We start from the raw sequence: 18,476 nt of genomic DNA on the forward strand, positions 1-18,476 counted from the left end.
TGCTTCTCTGCCTACTTGTGACCTCTCTGTCAAATAAATAAAATATTTAAAAAAAAAAAAAAAGACCCTTCTCTCCACCAAGCCAATCTCTTAAAAAAAAAAAAAAAAGGTAATCGAAATGGTTGATGTGGTAAGTCAAGCAAGTAAGGACTGAACTAAAAGGAACTTTTCTGATTCCTCTTGTAAAACACGGCCTCATCATCTCCACAGTGCTCTAGAGAATATTCCGTGCCCATCCCGTGCACAATCTCTGCACCTCTGAAGCCCATGTCAAGCTGTTGTGTTACCATTTATCCCCTCTTAACGCAGAAACTGACTGACCTCCACAGAGCCTTCTCCTTTCCAGGACTGCATGGCACAGTCCGGTGTCTGAGTCTCCACACCTACTCACTACCTACTCCTCCACAGTTCTGTGGGATGCTTAGTCCCAGCCAACACTCTCAACACCTCAGTTCCAATGACAACGAGCATCATGCTCCAGGGACTGGACTTTGGAATCAGTAGAACAGCTTCACCTCTGAATTCTTAAATCCCAGGATCTTCTGGCAACAGCCTCCCATGAATCCATTCTCAGAACACCTATTCCTGTAGTCCTTAAGATTTGTAATCTCGGGGCTTTATTCCTGTCTATCTTAATTCACTACACCTGCTTATCTTTTAGGCAACAATGGTGATGTAAGTAACATCAGCCCCTCTGCCCTCTAGGAACTGCCAACCGTCCTGTCCCAAACAACCGCACATTCCAGATGTCCAAGAAAGAATTATCATCTTCCCTGAAGCCTATTCCCTCTTCAGTATTCGGCCTCTCTGTAATCATCATCCACCCAGAGAGGCAAATCAGAAGCCAGAGAAATCATCTCCTTCACTTCCCCACATCTAATCAAATGACAAGTCCCATCAGTTCCAAATTTTAAAATAGTGCCCAGAGCTGTCTCCTCTCCTCCACACTGCCTGTTTCAGTTTGGGCATTTTTACTGATCACAGACACTATTTTTAAATTTCTTCCTTTTCCACTCTGTCACCAGAATGATTTTTTTTATATAAATACCGATCTGTTTATACCTTAACTACCAAAAAATTATTTACAAACATCCCCAAGGAGTGCTTGCTTCAGCAGCACATATACGAAAAACACCTCCAAGGTGACATAAATAAACTGGTTTTCATGTCTGGCCTCCTCTCACCTATCATTTCCCCGATTCACACTCCAGAGATAATTGTAAACTACAGTCCCCTCCATCGGCCCCTGCAGCAAATTCCAAGTCTGCCCTCCAGTCTCCTCCCAAGGGTTACCTACTGAGTTACCATGGAGACTCAGTTAATTCTCTCCTTTGCACCCCCACTGTACATGTCTCTACTGAACTCCAATATGATCATGATCTGTGGTAACCGTGAACATACATTGAGCACTTACTATGCTCCATAATGTGCAAAATGCTTTACTTGTATTCAAGATGTCTCCTTACTCGGAAACTACTACATCACTGTTCGTTTTCCATAAGAAAGAAACTAAGAAACTAAGCCATTTACCTAAGTTTACAAAGTGGGAAATCCAGGACTCAAATCCAGGACAGTCTGACTATGGCCCCCTCTTCTAATACTATAGTCTAACGCATATCTTATTTCTTTAAAGTGGCTGTGAATCGGTTGAGAATAGAGGTTGTCTTTTAATTTGTGAGTCCCCAATGATTAGGGGCAGGACAAGAGAAAAGGGAGGAGCTGGAAAAAAAAAATTATAATTACGTATCAAGAACATGATCTAAATTAGAAGAGGAAGCTAGTTGGTGCCTTGGCCTGTTGTGGCTGCTATAACAAAATATCGGAGTTTGGGTGGCTTATAAACAACAGAATTTACTTCTCAGTTCTAGAGATTGGGAGTCTGAAGGCACCAACATGGTCTCCTTATCCCGTGAGAGGCCTCTTCCTGGTTCGTAGCCGGTGCCTTGGGGGCCACAGCTCCGTGGTAGAGCATCTGACTGCACAGCCGGTGCCTTCTGCCTCCTGACATGGTGGAAGGAGACACGGCTGTATGGGATCCCCATGTATTTTATTTTTTATGTATTCATTCATTCATTTATTTATTTAGAGATGTCTATTTATTTTTACTTATGTATTTCTTTTTCTTTGAGATTTTATTATTTATTTAGTTATTTAGTTTACTTTTATTTATTGAGTGTGAGGGAGAGAGCACGAGCCAGGAGGAGGGCAGAGGGAGAAGCAGACTCCCCACTGAGCAGGGAGCCCGATGTGGGACTCAGTCCCAGGACGCTGGGACCATGACCTGAGCTAAAGGCAGACGATTAACTGACAGAGCCACCCGGGTGCCCTCAAATAAGTAAAAATCGTACCAAAAAAAAAAAGTATTCCAAAGAAAAGGAATCGTAAGGGACTATATTACTGAACCTATTCTTGCATAATGACCTCCATCTAGCGCACTGGGGCCTGGGGTCAGTCACAGGCTGAGGACTGGTCTATCTCGTCCACAGGGAGCTGGACGGTGGCCCAAATCTGCAAATTACAGGTTTGAACTATGTGGGTCCACTTACACGTGGATTTTTTTTTATAGCACAGTAAACGTATTTTCCTTCCTTGTGATTTTCTTAGTAACATTTTCTTTTCTCTACCTTACTTTATTGTAAGAATATAGTATGTAATACACATGACAAAACATGTTAATCTGCTCTTACATTATGGGTAAGCCTTCCAGTCAGCAGCAGGCCATTAGTAGATAAATTTGGGAGAAGTCAAGTTATATGTAGATTTTTGACTGTGTAGGGGTTGGCGTTCCTAACCCCCATTTTGTTCAAGAGTCAACCATGTGTGTCATAATAGTGTATCATAACACTATTCTGCTATTTCTAAGGATTTACAGTAAACACTTTCAGGAGAGACTTTTTTTTTTTCTCAGACTTGAGAAATGACTAGAAGAGACTCCAAAAAGAAAAAGTCTTTCTTCATTAAAAAAAACAAAAAAACAAAAACAACCCATGACCTACAATTAAGCAATACAATCTACTAAGCAGTTGTATTATGCATGTGTTTTCTCTTGTTAGAAATGATCTAGCTTAGGGGCACCCAGGTGGCTCAATCGGTTAAGCATCTGCCTTCGGCTCAGGTCACGATCCCTGAGTCCTGGGATCAAGCCCCGCATTGGGCTTCCTGATAGCTGGGAGACTGCTTCTCTCGCTCTTTCTCTCCCTCTGCCTCTCCCCACCACTTGTCCCCTCTCTCTTTCAAAAAAAAGAAAAAAAAGAAAGAATAGAAATGATCCCGCTTAGAATTCTGAGATACAAAACAAAAAGGAACAAAAAAAAGCAAAAGGCAAATGTGAGAACACTGTCAGGGAATAAGAACTAAGGTGATGGCTTCTGGGTCCCCACATCAGTGACAGAAACAGGAAAAGGTAAGGAACAATGCAATCAGGTCCTGAGCGGAGCTCCGTCTTTCTTTCTGTTATGAAGACAGGGCTATGCAAAGGGCTACCAGCCCTTCTGATGGCTGAAACGCCTTTGAGTATCGTGGCCCTAATTTTGATTGGCTAATAAAGTCAACAACATTCCACCAGCAAAAAGCAAAAGCTTATGTTTCTCAGCTTATATGCTCGGTATTAGTTTCCTAAATTAACAGAATTTTATTCCAATGAAGTACATATAAAACAAGCACTAGTTCTGTCCTTACAACATTTTCCTCCTACGAGGGACCTGTCTTCTCCATCTCAATAAATGGCTCAACCGTCCACCCAGTTACTTAAACCAAGAAGTTACAGTCGACTTCCTTTTTCCACCGCCCCCATGTCTACCCCCCCAGAAGTCCCGCCAGCTCTGCCTCCAGAATCCATCCCATACCTAAGGGCTCTTCTCTACTTCCCTCACCTTCCTCAAGCTACTGCCACCGTCCCTCACCTAACTACTGCAATGTTCCTGGTGTTCCCTCTACTCCATTACCCAGAGACCAGGCTGAGGAAGCCATGGAAAATGTGTTCTTCCGGGGCGCCTGGGTGGCTCAGTCGGTTAAGCATCTGCCTTTGGCTCCAGTCATGACCCCAAGGTCCTGGGATCGAGTCCCACATTGGGCTCCCTACTCAGCAGGAAACCTGCTTCTCCCTCTCCCTCTGCGTGCCTCTCTGCCTACTTGTGCACTCTCTCTCTGTGTCAAATAAATAAATAAATCTTTATAAAGAAATAAAATATGTTCTACCCCCACGCAAAACCTTCTAAAAGCTATTTAAAAAAAAAAAAAATCTGTTTTTCTTCATGGCTGTCAAGACCCTGCATGTTCCAACCCCAAGTCCTTTCTGCCCTCAACTCAAGACATTTCAGCTGCATAGGCACTCAGGCCGTGCCGGGCTATCTTCATGCCGACGCTCCCCCTAGCCCTTTGTGCTTGCCAGGGGAGCTTCCTGGAAGGACCCTCCAGCCAGGTGAGCTTCCTAGAAGGACCCTACTGCCAGGTGAGCTTCCTGGAATGAGCTTCCCTCAACCTCCCATCCTGGATGCGCCCCCTCCGCCCCCACTGACCCTATCATGTTACTAGGGTTTGCTTCCTTTACAGCATTTATTAGGATCTGACGTAAACTCACGGCCGATGCTTCTATTTGTTGTTGTTCTAGTTTCAGTCTTTGTTGTTGGTGTTTGGTTTTTGGTTTTTGTGTGTCTCTCCACACTGTGATAAGGGTAGAATTTTCAGGAGAACAGGAATCTTACTTCTCAAAAAAAAAAAAAAAAAAAAAGAAAGAAAGAAAGCAGTCTCATTTCATTTCTCTTGCTCACTAATCTGTCTCTGGAGCCTATAAAATGTATTTGCTCAGCATCCGGGAATGAAGGAACATTATCAGGTTCTTGAAACTTTCACCACATTAAAAAAATGAAGAGAAAAATGTCAAGTCCTTTCCTATTTTCTATAGCATTTCTAAAGCAAAATGTTAGGCCCTAAAAATGTACACCATGGGACTAAAAAGGGTTGACTGAAGAAAGCTAATCCTTAAACCGCATCAGTAAGACCCATAAATCAAAACTCTTTATGCTTTAATTATGTGTATAAATGGAGAAGGAGGGGATGCCTGGGTGGCTCAGAGGGTTGAGCCTCTGCCTTCTGCTCAGGTCATGATCTCGGGGTCCTGGGACCGAGCCCCGCATCGGGCTCTCTGCTCAGCGGGAAGCCTGCTTCCCTCTCTCTCTCTGCCTGCCTCTCTGCCTACTTGTGATCTCTGTCTGTCAAATAAATAAAAAAAAACCTTTTAAAAAAAATGGAGAGAGGAGAAAGGGGAGGGAATGAGATGCTCTTAGCGAAGGGAACAAAGTTGGGGGTGGGAAGGGTGCCAGCTACGAATTTATTCCCACATGGTGTTGCGTCTCGAAGGCAACTGTCCTCAAGAGAACTGTTGGTTAGAAATGATCCCAACAACAATTTTCTGGAAATCAGCAGAGAGACTAATTATCAGAAACTTCTCTCCACACAGACAAGTTCATTTCTCCTCGTTCCTCCACTAATACCGCAGTCTACAGAACTCCCTGTCTTGCTACCCACCTCTCCGCGTTCTGAAGAAAATCCTTGACCATGCATGTAATAAATGCACAGTTCTGTGACTGACCTGCTGCCGGACGATATGGAAAGACATTTCTCACTAGAGCGCCTTTAATTTCATATCTGTTTTGTCTTTAGTTTGGCAGGGGGAGTAGAGACGTATCACAGAGCCAACGAACAAAGTAAGGAGAAAATGCAATTCTATAAAGTTGGGGGAAGCAAATTCCCCATTATAAGGAAATTTCTTCCTACCATATTAAGGGATTTTCTCTATTGTTTCCTTTTCCCTCTCCATGCCATACTCAAGCGTCCTCCAAACAGGCAATGATGGGAGGAGTTACTGCTCTAACACAAGGATGCAGGGGACATGGGAGATAAGAAGGCTGGTGATTAAGGGACACGTGGGTGGCTCAGTGGGTTAAGCCTCTGCCTTCGGCTCGGGTCATGGTCTAGGGTTCTGGGATCGAGGTCTGCATTGGGCTCTCTGCTCAGCGGGGAGCCTGCTTACCCCTCTGTCTGCCTCTCTGCCTACTTGTAATCTCTGCCTGTCAAATAAATAAATCTTTAAAAAAAAAAAAGTTGTTTGGTGATTAAAAAAAGAAGGTATAGAATTACCCTATTCTTTTCAGTTTATTCCAATTTCACATTTTTTGAGTGATAAGACTGTTCACTTCTAAACTTTAAGAAGGGAAAACGCAGTCAACTTGGGGATAGTTTCAATGAAAAGGCAAGCTTTAGACATGGCCGGGGTTTGCCTTTCTCTATAACACGTTGATTGTAATCCCAACTTGTGAACTGATATATTTTCTAGAACACAGCTCTACAAGATGTTTAGCCCACCACAGTCCCCAGATCCTGTCTCTGTAATAACACACACCTCTCACCAAAAAGGGGGAGGGGGGAGGCAAAATTTTCGTTACCCAATTCTTTCTATAGAAGAAAAAGCTCTACCTAGCAGTAATTAGTTAGAATGTCATTGAAAAAATAATTAATTAAATAAAAAGATCCCAAGAAGGACATTTGACAAGTCATGGCGCATCCTGAGGAATCCTCTTCCACATGGGAAGTATTAAGAAGGTCTCACAATATTTTATGTGGTTAATTTTCCTAATACTGAAGGGCGAGCAAGGAAAACCAGAGGTTATAATGTATGAAGAAGAGAAAGAAGAAATACAGGACATGTAGACATTGTATTGTTGACGATCACGTCCTGATCTCAGTCGGGGTCCATTTTCGTTGTCTGTCAAAACTCGCCATCGTCTCACTCACTGGTCAACAGCAGGTACACAAAGATGCAGAAGGGAATACACGGTTGGAAGCAAAGAACAAGGGTAACCCACAGACGAGAACCCATTACTCTGCCTCAACAGCCCTGGGCTCCACACAAGTGAGCCGATTAGACCTTCATTTTCTTATGAGAAAATCATAGAGGAGAATTCTCACATACCTGGATCTGAGGTGCAGCCTCCATAAAACTACCATGGCACACAAGCACCACGTACCTGAGAAAGGTTAGCAACACCCTGGCTTGAAAATGACAATCCGGCTGTCCTGATATTCATTAGGAATTACGAACACGCCTTTGGATTGCTGTGGGGCGGTATTCATTCTCTCGGTGAATGGGAGCTGGGGGGCCGACAGAGCTGCTTCATTCCAACGGTTAGTACAGAGATGAGCTATGAACGCACTGAAACAGTGTTCTAGGCGTCCATGGAAACCTGCGGCCCACTGGGAACAAAGCTCTGGCCCTACGGTATTGCTTCCGAAGCAGCGTCCTCAACCAGCTAAGCCAGTAGTCCTAAAGGACGCAGAACCACTTTAAAATCATCAGCGATTAGAGCAGGCTGGACAACTGTCCAAAGTGGCCATCTGTTAAGAAAAGCAGGTTTAGCCGATATGCCCAAGATTACTGGCGTCAAGAAGGAAAGCGTGGAGACAGACAGTGGCTGAGGGAGGATGGCTTGCGTCACGTGCTGGTTTTTAAGTTACTGGGTGACTGGGCAGACACACATCACATTCTGACTGCCATCCGCCTCGGGGCTCCTACTTACATCAAACGGAGCTGAACTGGCCTGGGCGTTCCGGTCACTCGGCTCCCGGAAGCAGTCACTGAAGGGAAGAAGGAGACCCATGGCAATGATGCGGGAGCAGAACTTCTCGGCTTCCTCGGGAGGCCCGCTCTCCTGCCGGCTGAAGAGCTTCTCCAGCAGAGTCCGCCCTGCAGATGAAACAGGCATCAGGAAGGAGCGCCGGCGAGTCACCTGGCTCAGAAGCCTCCCGGGGGACGGAGGCCTGGAAAACACAGCCCCGGAGCATCACCGTTGCCAAGGCTACGGAGGGGCACAGATGGCAGCTTCTCAGTCACAGAGAAGACTCTGCAGTCTGAGGCCGGGGCTTCCCCACGGGAAAAGGCAGCTCAAGTTTCCCGTCCCTTCCCCAAAACATCCCCTGCCCCCAAAGAGGATGATCATGGCACGGGCTGTACACTTTCCCCCTGAAGAAGGGCCCAGCCTTTTGGATCTCACTGGAAACCCTCCTTCCTCTCGGTTTGCGCTGCTGATGGTTCTCTGAGGGGCAGGTACCAACCACCACGTGGGCTAAGAAATGTCAGTGACTGGTAATCACAGTCTCTGGCATGGCTATGGGGAGGGGCAGGCAATGAGGAGACAGGAGGCAGGCAAAGGCCCCAACCCTTGAGGAAAGGGTTGGCCAGCCAATTCGTCACCCTGAAGAGGAACGTGACAGGCTCAAAATCTTCTCACATACTCCTCAGAATCATAGCTCTACAGTAGGTGCGAACTTCAGTTTTTGTTTCCCTAACAGAGACACGAGAACAGATGCACGAGAGGAGGCCACTGGCTGAGGACCCCAGAAGGCCCGGGTCTACCTCGTGCCAGGGTTCTCCATCCTAGTTGGACCTTAGATTCATGTGGGACAACAGAATGACCAGAAGTCCCTAATTCATTTCTGATATGAATTGCTCTCTAATATATTACCCTTCAGAAATTGATTTAGCTGACTTCTCCATTAGTCAACTCCGGTAGAAGAAATGGAAAATCTCTAGGGTTCCTTTCAGGGGCACAACTGCTCCCTCAGTTTTTGCCCTGTTCCTGCCCCTAATTAGTGGATTCACTCTTCAAAGTTAGATTAAAATCACTTCTCCAGAAAAGACTCCAGGGACCCCCTTCCATACTCTTTTGGCGCCTTTCTTAGTACCTTGTGCAACTAATGACTTTAATTAATCATGTGTATACTTATTTGTTTAATATCTACACCTCTTGGGGCACCCGGGTAGCTCAGTCAGTTATGTCTTCGGCTCAGGTCATGATCCCAGGGGTCCTGGGGCTGGAGGCCCGTGTGGTATTGGGCTCCTGGATGAGCGGGGAGCCTGCTTCTGCCTCTCCCTCTGCCACTTCCGCCACTCGCCCTGGCATTCTCTCTCTCTCTCTCTCTTCCTAAAATAAACTCTCTGACAGCCAGCATCTATCCTGCAAATGTAGCCTCTCACACCTAAGAAGTATCCATCAATATTTTTAGGGTTTCGGAATAAATGCAACGCTAGGGTTCTGTGACCAAGACTCGTTCACATCATGGTTGGAACGAGAAAGAAGATACATCTATACCAGAGATCAGCAAGCTTTTTCTATAAAGGGCCAAACAGTAAATCGTTTAGGCTTTGAGAGCCTTGTAAGGTCTCTGTTGCACATTCCTCGCTTTTGTTCGAATTGCTTTCCCAACATGAGAAGCATTCTTAGCCTGGGGCCCTGTGAACCAGGCCCAGGTCTGGACTCCAGTTAGAACAACTGAATTTCAAACGCACAAACGCCTGCAAGGATCCTAGTCATGCAATATCCGTGCCTCTTCCTATTTTTGTTTGTACAACAAAACTCATTTCAAGATCCGCCTCTGATATGTGGGATAACGAAGCACAGCGTAAGAAGCCTTTTTATTTTCTTCATTCTTTTGGGTCACTAGAGAACATTCTTTGGTCTCCCAGGATATTTTCTGGGGAGAAATAAAGGATTTTTCTTCTACAGAACTTAAGTTTCCCTGCATGTAGCTAGAACCAAACACCAAGGAAACCCCAGCCCTCAGCTGTCAAGTGATGAATTACTGAGACAGTACCCGTCTTACACATCTATGACTGGAAACAGCCAGAAAACTAAGGACTTCCTTCCTGTAACTCAGAAATTGTGTGTGACAGAAGGGAGACAGGATCTTCCATGTGTGAGAGTATCTGAGTGTGAGCAAGTAAGTGTGTGTGTGTGTCTATCAAGCCAAAAATTGTCAGAAAGGGGCATGGAATTATGAATCATGCGGAAGGGAGGGAAGCCCAACCTTCCGGGAACTCCAGCTCTGTGATGAGCAGATGCCCCTCAATCCTTCCTCCAGGACTTCCCAACCGCCACCCCACTGCTGCCTGGGGACGGAGAACTCTGTGTGTCCTGACCCTGTCCTGAGCAGCATCACTGGACATTACACACCAGATGTCGGCGGCACGACCACGGCTCTTCCCATCGTACGAGCCTACGTGTCCCCAGACATTGTCAACTCTCCCCCAGCTCGAGAATCCCTGCCTCGACCTCTCCGAAGAGAACCTCACCTGCTCACACGGACAGTAACTCACTGTCCTTCAGTCCCCCTCTGGCAGCCGTCTGCACGGACACGTTCTGTGTCAAATCCCACATACACTGGGGGTGGGAAGTGCGTGAGTGATTTCCTTGATCCCCTGAGCACTTTCAAATGGTTTATTCTCCTTCAAAACCATCAGATCTTCGTCATTTCTGCCACTGCCTAGACCACCTGTCATCCTTCTCCTTACTGCCATCCACTAACTTCCTGTCACTCCGATCCCCTCCAGCCACTCACGGAACAGCCTTCCTTCTGGCTCGGCCGCTGTGTTTCCGACTCTTCCTCCTACCAGTGATTCTGACATCCACATGGAGATCAAACCAACACCCGGGGAACCACCTCACCTGAGATCTTGAATCCTTGCCTCCAGTCAGAGTTCTTCACCCCACACAAGCAACCCACTCGGAAGACCACGTTCAAACTGTCCTCTAGCCCTCGAGGGCTTTCCACACCCTCGGAGCAAAACTCAGCTCCTCACCACAACTCAAGCCCCCACCCCGCCCCCCGCCTCTTGTCAGCTCTTTCTGCTCTCCCTGAAGGTGGTCTCACCTACTGGCCTCCTCCTCCTCAACACACCAAGGTCACGCTCACCTCAGAGCCTTTGGTACTAGAACATTCTTCTCAAGATACTTGAATGACTCACTCTTTCATCTCATTCAGGCCACTGCTCAATCGTCTCTTCCGGACCCCCTTCCTCAAACAGCATACCGGCCACTCTTTTTCCCGTTATTCTGCTTTATTCCTCAGGGATCCCAGCCCCTGAACTTATGTGAGTCTGTGGTCTGTGTCCTTCTTACGTAAGGTACACTCCATGTCACCAGACTCCAGTGTTTGGTCACCATCAAGAAAGGCCTGACACAATAGAGCTGATCAGTTAATGTTTTGATCAAAAATGAATCAATATAGATACAAATATCTGGAAGGAACATCTAGTCCTTCACTACGACCTTCTGTCCTTTCAGCTCATATTCTAGAACCCCTCTGAAGCTCCACTGTCCACAGGGATCGTGAGTCAGTCATCCCTGCCACGGTCACACAATCCATCACTCCCTTCCTCACCTGCCTAAATTTCAGTTCCCACCACTGCAATCACATGCCTCAAACACCCCAGCTCCCCCGCCTCTCTGTCCCACCATGGTAGCCTGGGAAAACCCCAAAACCCCAATTCGTTAGACACCTACCTTCTCTTTGCCTCCAACCAGAGCAACTGAACACTGTGAAGGAAAGACACATGCTCATTTGCTCATTGCCCGTTTTCACTTTAAGATCTCGACGAGAAACCTCAGTTAGGCCCAACATTGCTCTGTATTCTCACAGAAGCATAGAGTCTCCAGTACAACTTTATACATTTCCCCCCCATTATCCCAGTCTCTCCAATGATGAGATACAATGGTCTTCTCAAATAATGTATTGAGAGAACGGAGAAAAGTAAGATAAACTGCAAATATGCAAAAACACCCACACTGACACCCTTCTCTGCCTTCCTCCTTACACAGGAAGCAGGCCCTGCTCCAAACAAGAACAAGTTCGTCCCCTCTGTTCTAGTTGAGTTCCTTGTGACGTGGTCAGGATTTTACTTCTTTACTCCCTCTCTCTCCTGATTCAGGAAGATTTCCTTCTTTACTGGACATTTCTAGCATCATACAAACGTGCTTAATTTAAAAAAAAAAAGAAAAAAAGAAAACCTCCCTTAGCCCACATCACGCCTTACCCCCAACTACTGTCCCATTTCTTGATTTCCTTTCACATCAAAACTACAGACCAGAATTACCTACACATGTTACCTCTAGCCCCTCACTTTGAGCATCTAATTTGCAAATCTAATTTGACCTCCATCCCCACAACCAACAGAAACCGGTAGCCAACACTGTATCAATAACATCCGTCTCCATCTTACTCAATTTCTTAGTCTCTCAGGAAATTTCCATTGTTGACTGACTCTTCCTCCTTAGAACCCTCTGCTGTCACCTGACACCGCCCTGCACTTTCCCTCCTTCACCCGCCACTGTCTCTCCAGTCCCCTCTACTGCTGTCTCGACTCAACAAGTCAATGTATGAGGGAGGGATTCCTGGTTAATTCTATGCTTATTCTCTCAAATCTTCCTGTATTTCCAATAATCTCACCCAGGCCATACGCACTCCACTCCTTGAAACCAGACAGATTTCTGTCTCTGCCTCAGCTGAGTATGCAAGTGTGACATCATACATGGACAGAATGGAGGAGGCAGCTAAGTGAGATCCTGAACTGGGAGGACTGGGAGAAAAAAATGAGAATTCAAAGAACCACCAAATGGGCAAGGAGTTTGTCAATTTTTTTTTCTTCAACCTGGACTCAAAGTAGGCTGAAACCCAGAAGGTGGAAAGAGCATTACAGGAAGGGCTTGAAGGAGCAACTTTCCAATGCGTGTCCATGATCTTTAAAAAGATCACCCCCATGGGGCGCCTGGGGGGCTCAGTGGGCTAAAGCCTCTGTCTTCGGCTCTGGTCATGATCCCAGGGCCCTGGGATCAAGCCCCGCATCGGGCTCTCTGTTCAGCGGGGAGCCTGCTTCCTCCCCCATCTCTCTCTCTCTCTCTCTCTCTCTCTCTGCCTGCCTCTCTGCCTACTTGTGATCTCTGTCAAATAAATAAATAAAATCTTTAAAAAAAAAAGAGATCACCCCTTGACCCAAAAATTCACCTTTCTAAAATCAATCCTATGTAAATATTCAATATATCCAAAAGAGAGATGCATCACATGACTGTGAAGATTAAATGACATACTGCAGGTCAAGTGCTCAGCACAGTTCCTGCTACAACAATAAATGGTTATTAATAGTAAAAAATTGAAAGAAATTAGAATGTATAACAACAAAAATACATGGTAATAAAAAAGACGGCTTTATATACATGGCTATATACGTAGCCGTTAAAATCATGCTATTATACCTGAGAACTTCCCTCATCTGGGGAAGCAAACAAGCCTTTGTGTCTAAGAGGCAGAGAGGACCTCTCCCTAGATCAATAAAAATAGACAAACACCCCAGCATATAATCAATAAAAATAGACAAACACCCCAGCATATAATAGTGAAACCTGAAAATCAAAAAAAGAGCCAAGGAAGCTATCTTGAGAGCAGCTGGGGGAAGAGATTTCTTACATACAGCGTGAGAAATATCGGAATAGCATCAGACCTAACCACAGAGACCTGGCAAGCCAGAAAGGGCTGGCGAGACATACTCAGGACACTAAATATGAAGAGCACGTGGCCAGGGATACTTTATCCAACAAGGCTGTCATTCAGAGTGGACAGAGAAATAAAGAGCTTCCAGGATCTGCAGAAACTGAAAGAGTATGTGACCACCAAGCCAGCCCTGCAAGGAATATTAAGGGGGAGGGGAGTCTATAAAAGAAGAAAAACCCCAAGAGTAATAGAGACCAGAAATTAACAGAGAAAATCAATAGAAACGGGGACTTTACAGGCAATAAAATGGCACTAAATTCACATTTTTCTATAGTTGCTCTCAGTGGGAACGGGCTGAAGGCTCCCATCAAAAGACACAGGGTTTCCGATTGGATAAGAAATGGGACCCATCCATATGCTGTCTACAAGAGACTCATTTTGAACCTGAACACACCTCCAGATTGAAAGTGAGGGGATGGAGAAACACTTACCACGCCAACAGACCTCAAAAGAGAGCTACATATCTTATTACAGTAATAAGATATGTAGACAGACACTATATCATACTGAAAGGGTCTATCCAACAAGAAAATCTAAGAATTGTAATTATCTATGCCCCCAACATGGGAGCAGCCAACTACATAAACTAATAACCAAACTAAAGAATTTACTGATAATAATACATTTATAGACAGAAACTTCCAACACTCCACTCACAGCAATGGACAGATCATCTAAGCAGATCAACAAAGAAGCAAGAACTTTGAAGGATGCTTTGGACCAGATGGATTTTGTTCATACATACAGAACATTCCATCTTAAAACAAAGAATATACATTCTTCTCAAGTGCATATGGAACTTTCTCCAGAATAGATCACATCCTGGGTCACCAATAAGGTCTCAACAGATACCAAGAGACTGAGATTATTCCCTGCATATTTTCAGACCACAGTGCTTTTCAACTGGAACTGAGTCACAAGGAAAAATCTGGAAGGCAGGCAAACACTTGGACATTAAAAAACATCTTGCTAAAGAATGAATGGGTGAATCCGGAAATTAAAGAGCAACTTAAATAATTCATGCAAATGAATGAAAATAAAACCAATTCATGAAAACACACCAATTCAGAACGTATGGGATACTACACAGGTGGTCCTCAGAGGGAAGTACATAGCCATCCAAGCCTCTCTCAAAAAATTGGAAAAATTCCAAATGCACAAGCTAACCTTAAACCTAAAGGACCTGGACAAGGAACAGCCAACAAAGCCTAAACCAAGCAGGAGAAGAGAAATAATAAAGATTAGAGCAGAAATCATTGAAATAGAAACTAGAAGAACAGTAGAACAGATCAACAAAACTAGAAACTGGTTCTTTAAAAGAAATAATAAAGATTGATAAACCTTTGGCCAGACTTGTCCAAAAGAAAAAAGGACCCAAATTAATAAAATCATGAATGAAAGGGAAGAAATCACCACCAATACTAAGGAAACAGGGAGAACTGTTAGAACTCATTACCAACAGCTGTGTGCCAACAAACTAGGCAACCTGCAAGAAATGGATGCCTTCCTGGAAACTTATAAACGACCAAGACTGAAACGGGGAAAAAATAGATAATCTGAACAGACATAACCAGCAAGGAAACTGAAACCCAAAAGACTCCACCCCCAAATTATTAAAACTTAAACAGCAATTCAGCAACGTGGAAGGACACAAAATCAATACACAGAAATCAGTTACATTTCTATCACTAACAATGTGACTGAAGGAAGAGAAATTAAGGAATCAATTCCATTTACAATAGCACCAAAAACCATGTAAGATACCTAGGAATAAACCTAACCAAAGAGGGGAAGATCTGTACTCTAGGAACTATAGAATACTTATGAAAGAAATTAAGGTGGACACAAAGAGATGGAAAAATATTCCATGCTCATGGATTGGCAGAATAAATATTGCAAAAATGTCTATGCTGCCCAGAGCAATCTACACTAAAGCAATCTCCATCAAAATACCATCAACATTTTTCGCAGAGCTGGAACAAACAATCCTAAAATTTGTATGAAACCAGAAAAAGACCCTGAATCCCCAGGGGATTAATAAAAAGAAAACCAAAGCTGGGGGCATCACAATGCCTGACTTCAAGCTATGTTAAAAACCTGTGATCCTGGGATGGAGCCCTGCATTGGCTCTCTGTTCAGCGGGGAGCCTGCTTCCCCCTCTCTCTCTGCCTGCCTTTCTGCCTACTTGTGATCTCTCTCTCCGTCAAATAAATAAATAAAATCTTTAAAAAAAAAAAACAAAACACCTGTGATCATCAAGACAGCATGGCATTAGCACAAAAACGGACACACAGATCAGTGGAACAGAACAGGGACCCTAGCAAGGGTCCCTCAACTCTATGGTCAACTCAAATTCAACAAAGAGCAAAGAATATCCAAAGGAAAAAAGACAGTCTCTTCAATAAATGGCGCTGGGAAAACTGGACAGCCACGTGCAGAAGAATGAAGCTGGACCATACTCTTACACCATACATAACGATAAACTCAAAATGGAAGAAAGCACTCAGTGAGAGACTGGAATCCGTCAAAGTCCTAGAGGAGAACATAGGCAGTAACCTCTTCGACATTGGTCACAGTAACTTTTTTCAAGACACACGTCTCCCAAGGCAAGGGAAACAAAAGCAAAAATGACCTTTTGGAACTTCATCAAGATAAAAAGCTTCTGCACAGCAAAAGAAACAGTCAGTGAAACTAAGAGGCAACCCATGGAATGGGAGAAGATAACTACAAATGACATGTAAGAAAAAAAGCTACTATCCAAGATCTATAAAGAACTTCTCAAACTCAACACCCAAAAATCAAATAATCCAGTCAGGAAATGGGCAGAAGACATGGACAGACTCTTTTCCAAAGAAGACATACAAATGGCTGACAGACACATGAAAAAAATGTTCAACATCACTAGCCAACAGGGAAATACAAATCAAAACCACAATGAGATACTACCTTACACCAGTTAGAATGGCAAAAATCAACAAGACAGGAAATAACAACTGTTGGAGAGGCTGTAGAGAAAGGGGAACACTCTCACGCTGTTGGTGGGAAGGCAAGCTGGTACAGCCACTCTGGAAAACAGTGTGGAGGTTCCTCAAAAACTTAAGAACAGAGCTACCTTATGACCCAGCAGTTGCACTACTGGGTATTTACCCCAAATATACAGATGTGGTGGGTATTTACCCCAAAGACACAGATGTAGTGAAAAGAAGGGGCACATGTACCCCAACGTTCATAGCAGCAATGTCCACAATAGCCAAACTGTGGAAGGAGCTGAGATGCCCTACAACAGATGAATGGATAAAGAAGATATGGTTCATACATACAATGGAACATTACTCAGCCATCAGAAAGGATGAACACCCACCATTTGCATCGATAGGGATGGAACAGGAGAATATTATGCTAAGTGAAATAAGTCAAGCAGAGAAAGACAATTATCAGATGGTTCACTCATGTGTGGAACATAAGGAATAGTGTGGAGGACCACAGGGGAAGGGAGGGAAAACTGAATGGGAAGAAATCAGAGAGGGATAGAATCCATGAAAGACTCGGGACTCTGGGAAACAAACTAAGGGTTACAGAAGGGAGGGGAGGTGGGGGCATGGGATATTAAGGAGGTGATGGGTATTGAGGAGGGCACGTGTGGTGATGGGCATTTGGTGTTATACAGAACTAATGAATTGTTGAACACTACATCAAAAACCAATGATGTACTATATGTCAGCTAACTGAACATAATAAAAAAAGAATAACTAAATTAATTTAAACAGACCAAATATATGAAAAGGAATAAAAAATAAAAATAGATACCACTGGAGAATGCTAGGGCACCAAACATCACTGATAACAGAATTAATGAAGACAAGAGAAGCATTTCCAGTATAAACCGTATTTCAGGGCAAATTAACACACCTAGTGAATAAAAAAAAAAGTTTTCAATACAGAAAGTTCTAGCTAAAAGGGGCAAAAAAGTGACAATATTAGAAAATCACCCTTTTGCAATCCTTAATAAATTCCTTTTGTAGTCTTTAATGGTTGACTTAATGAATAGCTAATGGATGGGAAACCCATTAGAGAAAAAGTCAGCTGAAAAATTTGCAAGGAAGGAATCAAGCTGCCATCCCTAAACCCATAAATCATTCACAGCTTCAATACAATCGGGACAGGCAGACATGGCGAGCCTCCCAGTGTGGGTTCAGCAAGAATACAACAGCCACCGTCTAACACATGTGCTATCCCCAGCCCCTGCGGAAGAAAAGAGAAGAGGACTCAATCGTGTCAGATTGGGCCTCACTTCTAACCTAACATAGAGTTCTGAAAATGGACTAGTTACCAGATAATATTAAACAAATTTGATTGGCCTGCAATATAATAATGGCATTGTAGCATATTAAAGTTTTTTTTGAGACGCATACTGAAGTACTTGCCATTAGCATGGTGCCTGGTATTTGTTTCAAGGTATTCCATGAGAAAGTGTGTATTTGGGAGAGGCAGATAAAATTATTATGGTATTGATAATTATTGAAGCCAGGTGAGAGGAACATGGGGCTCACCACACCTCTACTTGTATGTAGGGTCAAATCTTAACAAATATCTTAAATGATGCCATTAAAAAGATTAATGCTTACATGGCCAAATAAACAGGGCCCACCTCAGTGGCCCAGTCAGTAGAACACGCAACTCTAAGATTGCAAATCTGACAGGATAGCTTCCTTATTCTACAAAAACAAGAGACAGGGATTCAGTTTATTAAAGAGTATAATTGGGGTAGGAACGTGAAAGTTTTTACTTCTTCTAGGACCTGCCCTCTAACTGGACTGTCCTGAGCTCTGTTTCTGACCGTGAATATAATTTGACCAGGGTGGAAGGAATAGACAGAGACATGAACTTCTGTTTTTCTTCTTACAGTTGATGACTGGAGATCTAACCGGGACACACTGGCCTACTACGTGGAATTCCTTGAATCTAAACAGCGGAGACTGAGTTGACAGAAAGCCTTATGAATCTAACCTTACTTCTTAGTTGCACAAACTGGCTGACTAGGACCTGGACACGGAGGCCCCAGGTTCCCTATGGCACCCTCTTATGGACCCCACCACCAT

The 18,476-nt window shown here is 44.1% G+C and overlaps 1 protein-coding gene across 1 annotated transcript in view; it reads right to left on the reverse strand.

Annotated features, from left to right (window-relative positions):
- FMN2 (formin 2) overlaps positions 1 to 18,476 on the reverse strand; it is a 371,607-nt gene that overhangs the window by 325,367 nt on the left and 27,764 nt on the right. Inside the window, 1 exon segment of the mRNA XM_045983452.1 lies at positions 7,575 to 7,741. Within this exon segment, the coding sequence (XP_045839408.1) occupies positions 7,575 to 7,741 (167 nt within the window).

The sequence above is a fragment of the Meles meles genome, chromosome 17 (genome assembly GCF_922984935.1).
Source record: "Meles meles chromosome 17, mMelMel3.1 paternal haplotype, whole genome shotgun sequence".
Lineage (NCBI taxonomy): Eukaryota > Metazoa > Chordata > Mammalia > Carnivora > Mustelidae > Meles > Meles meles.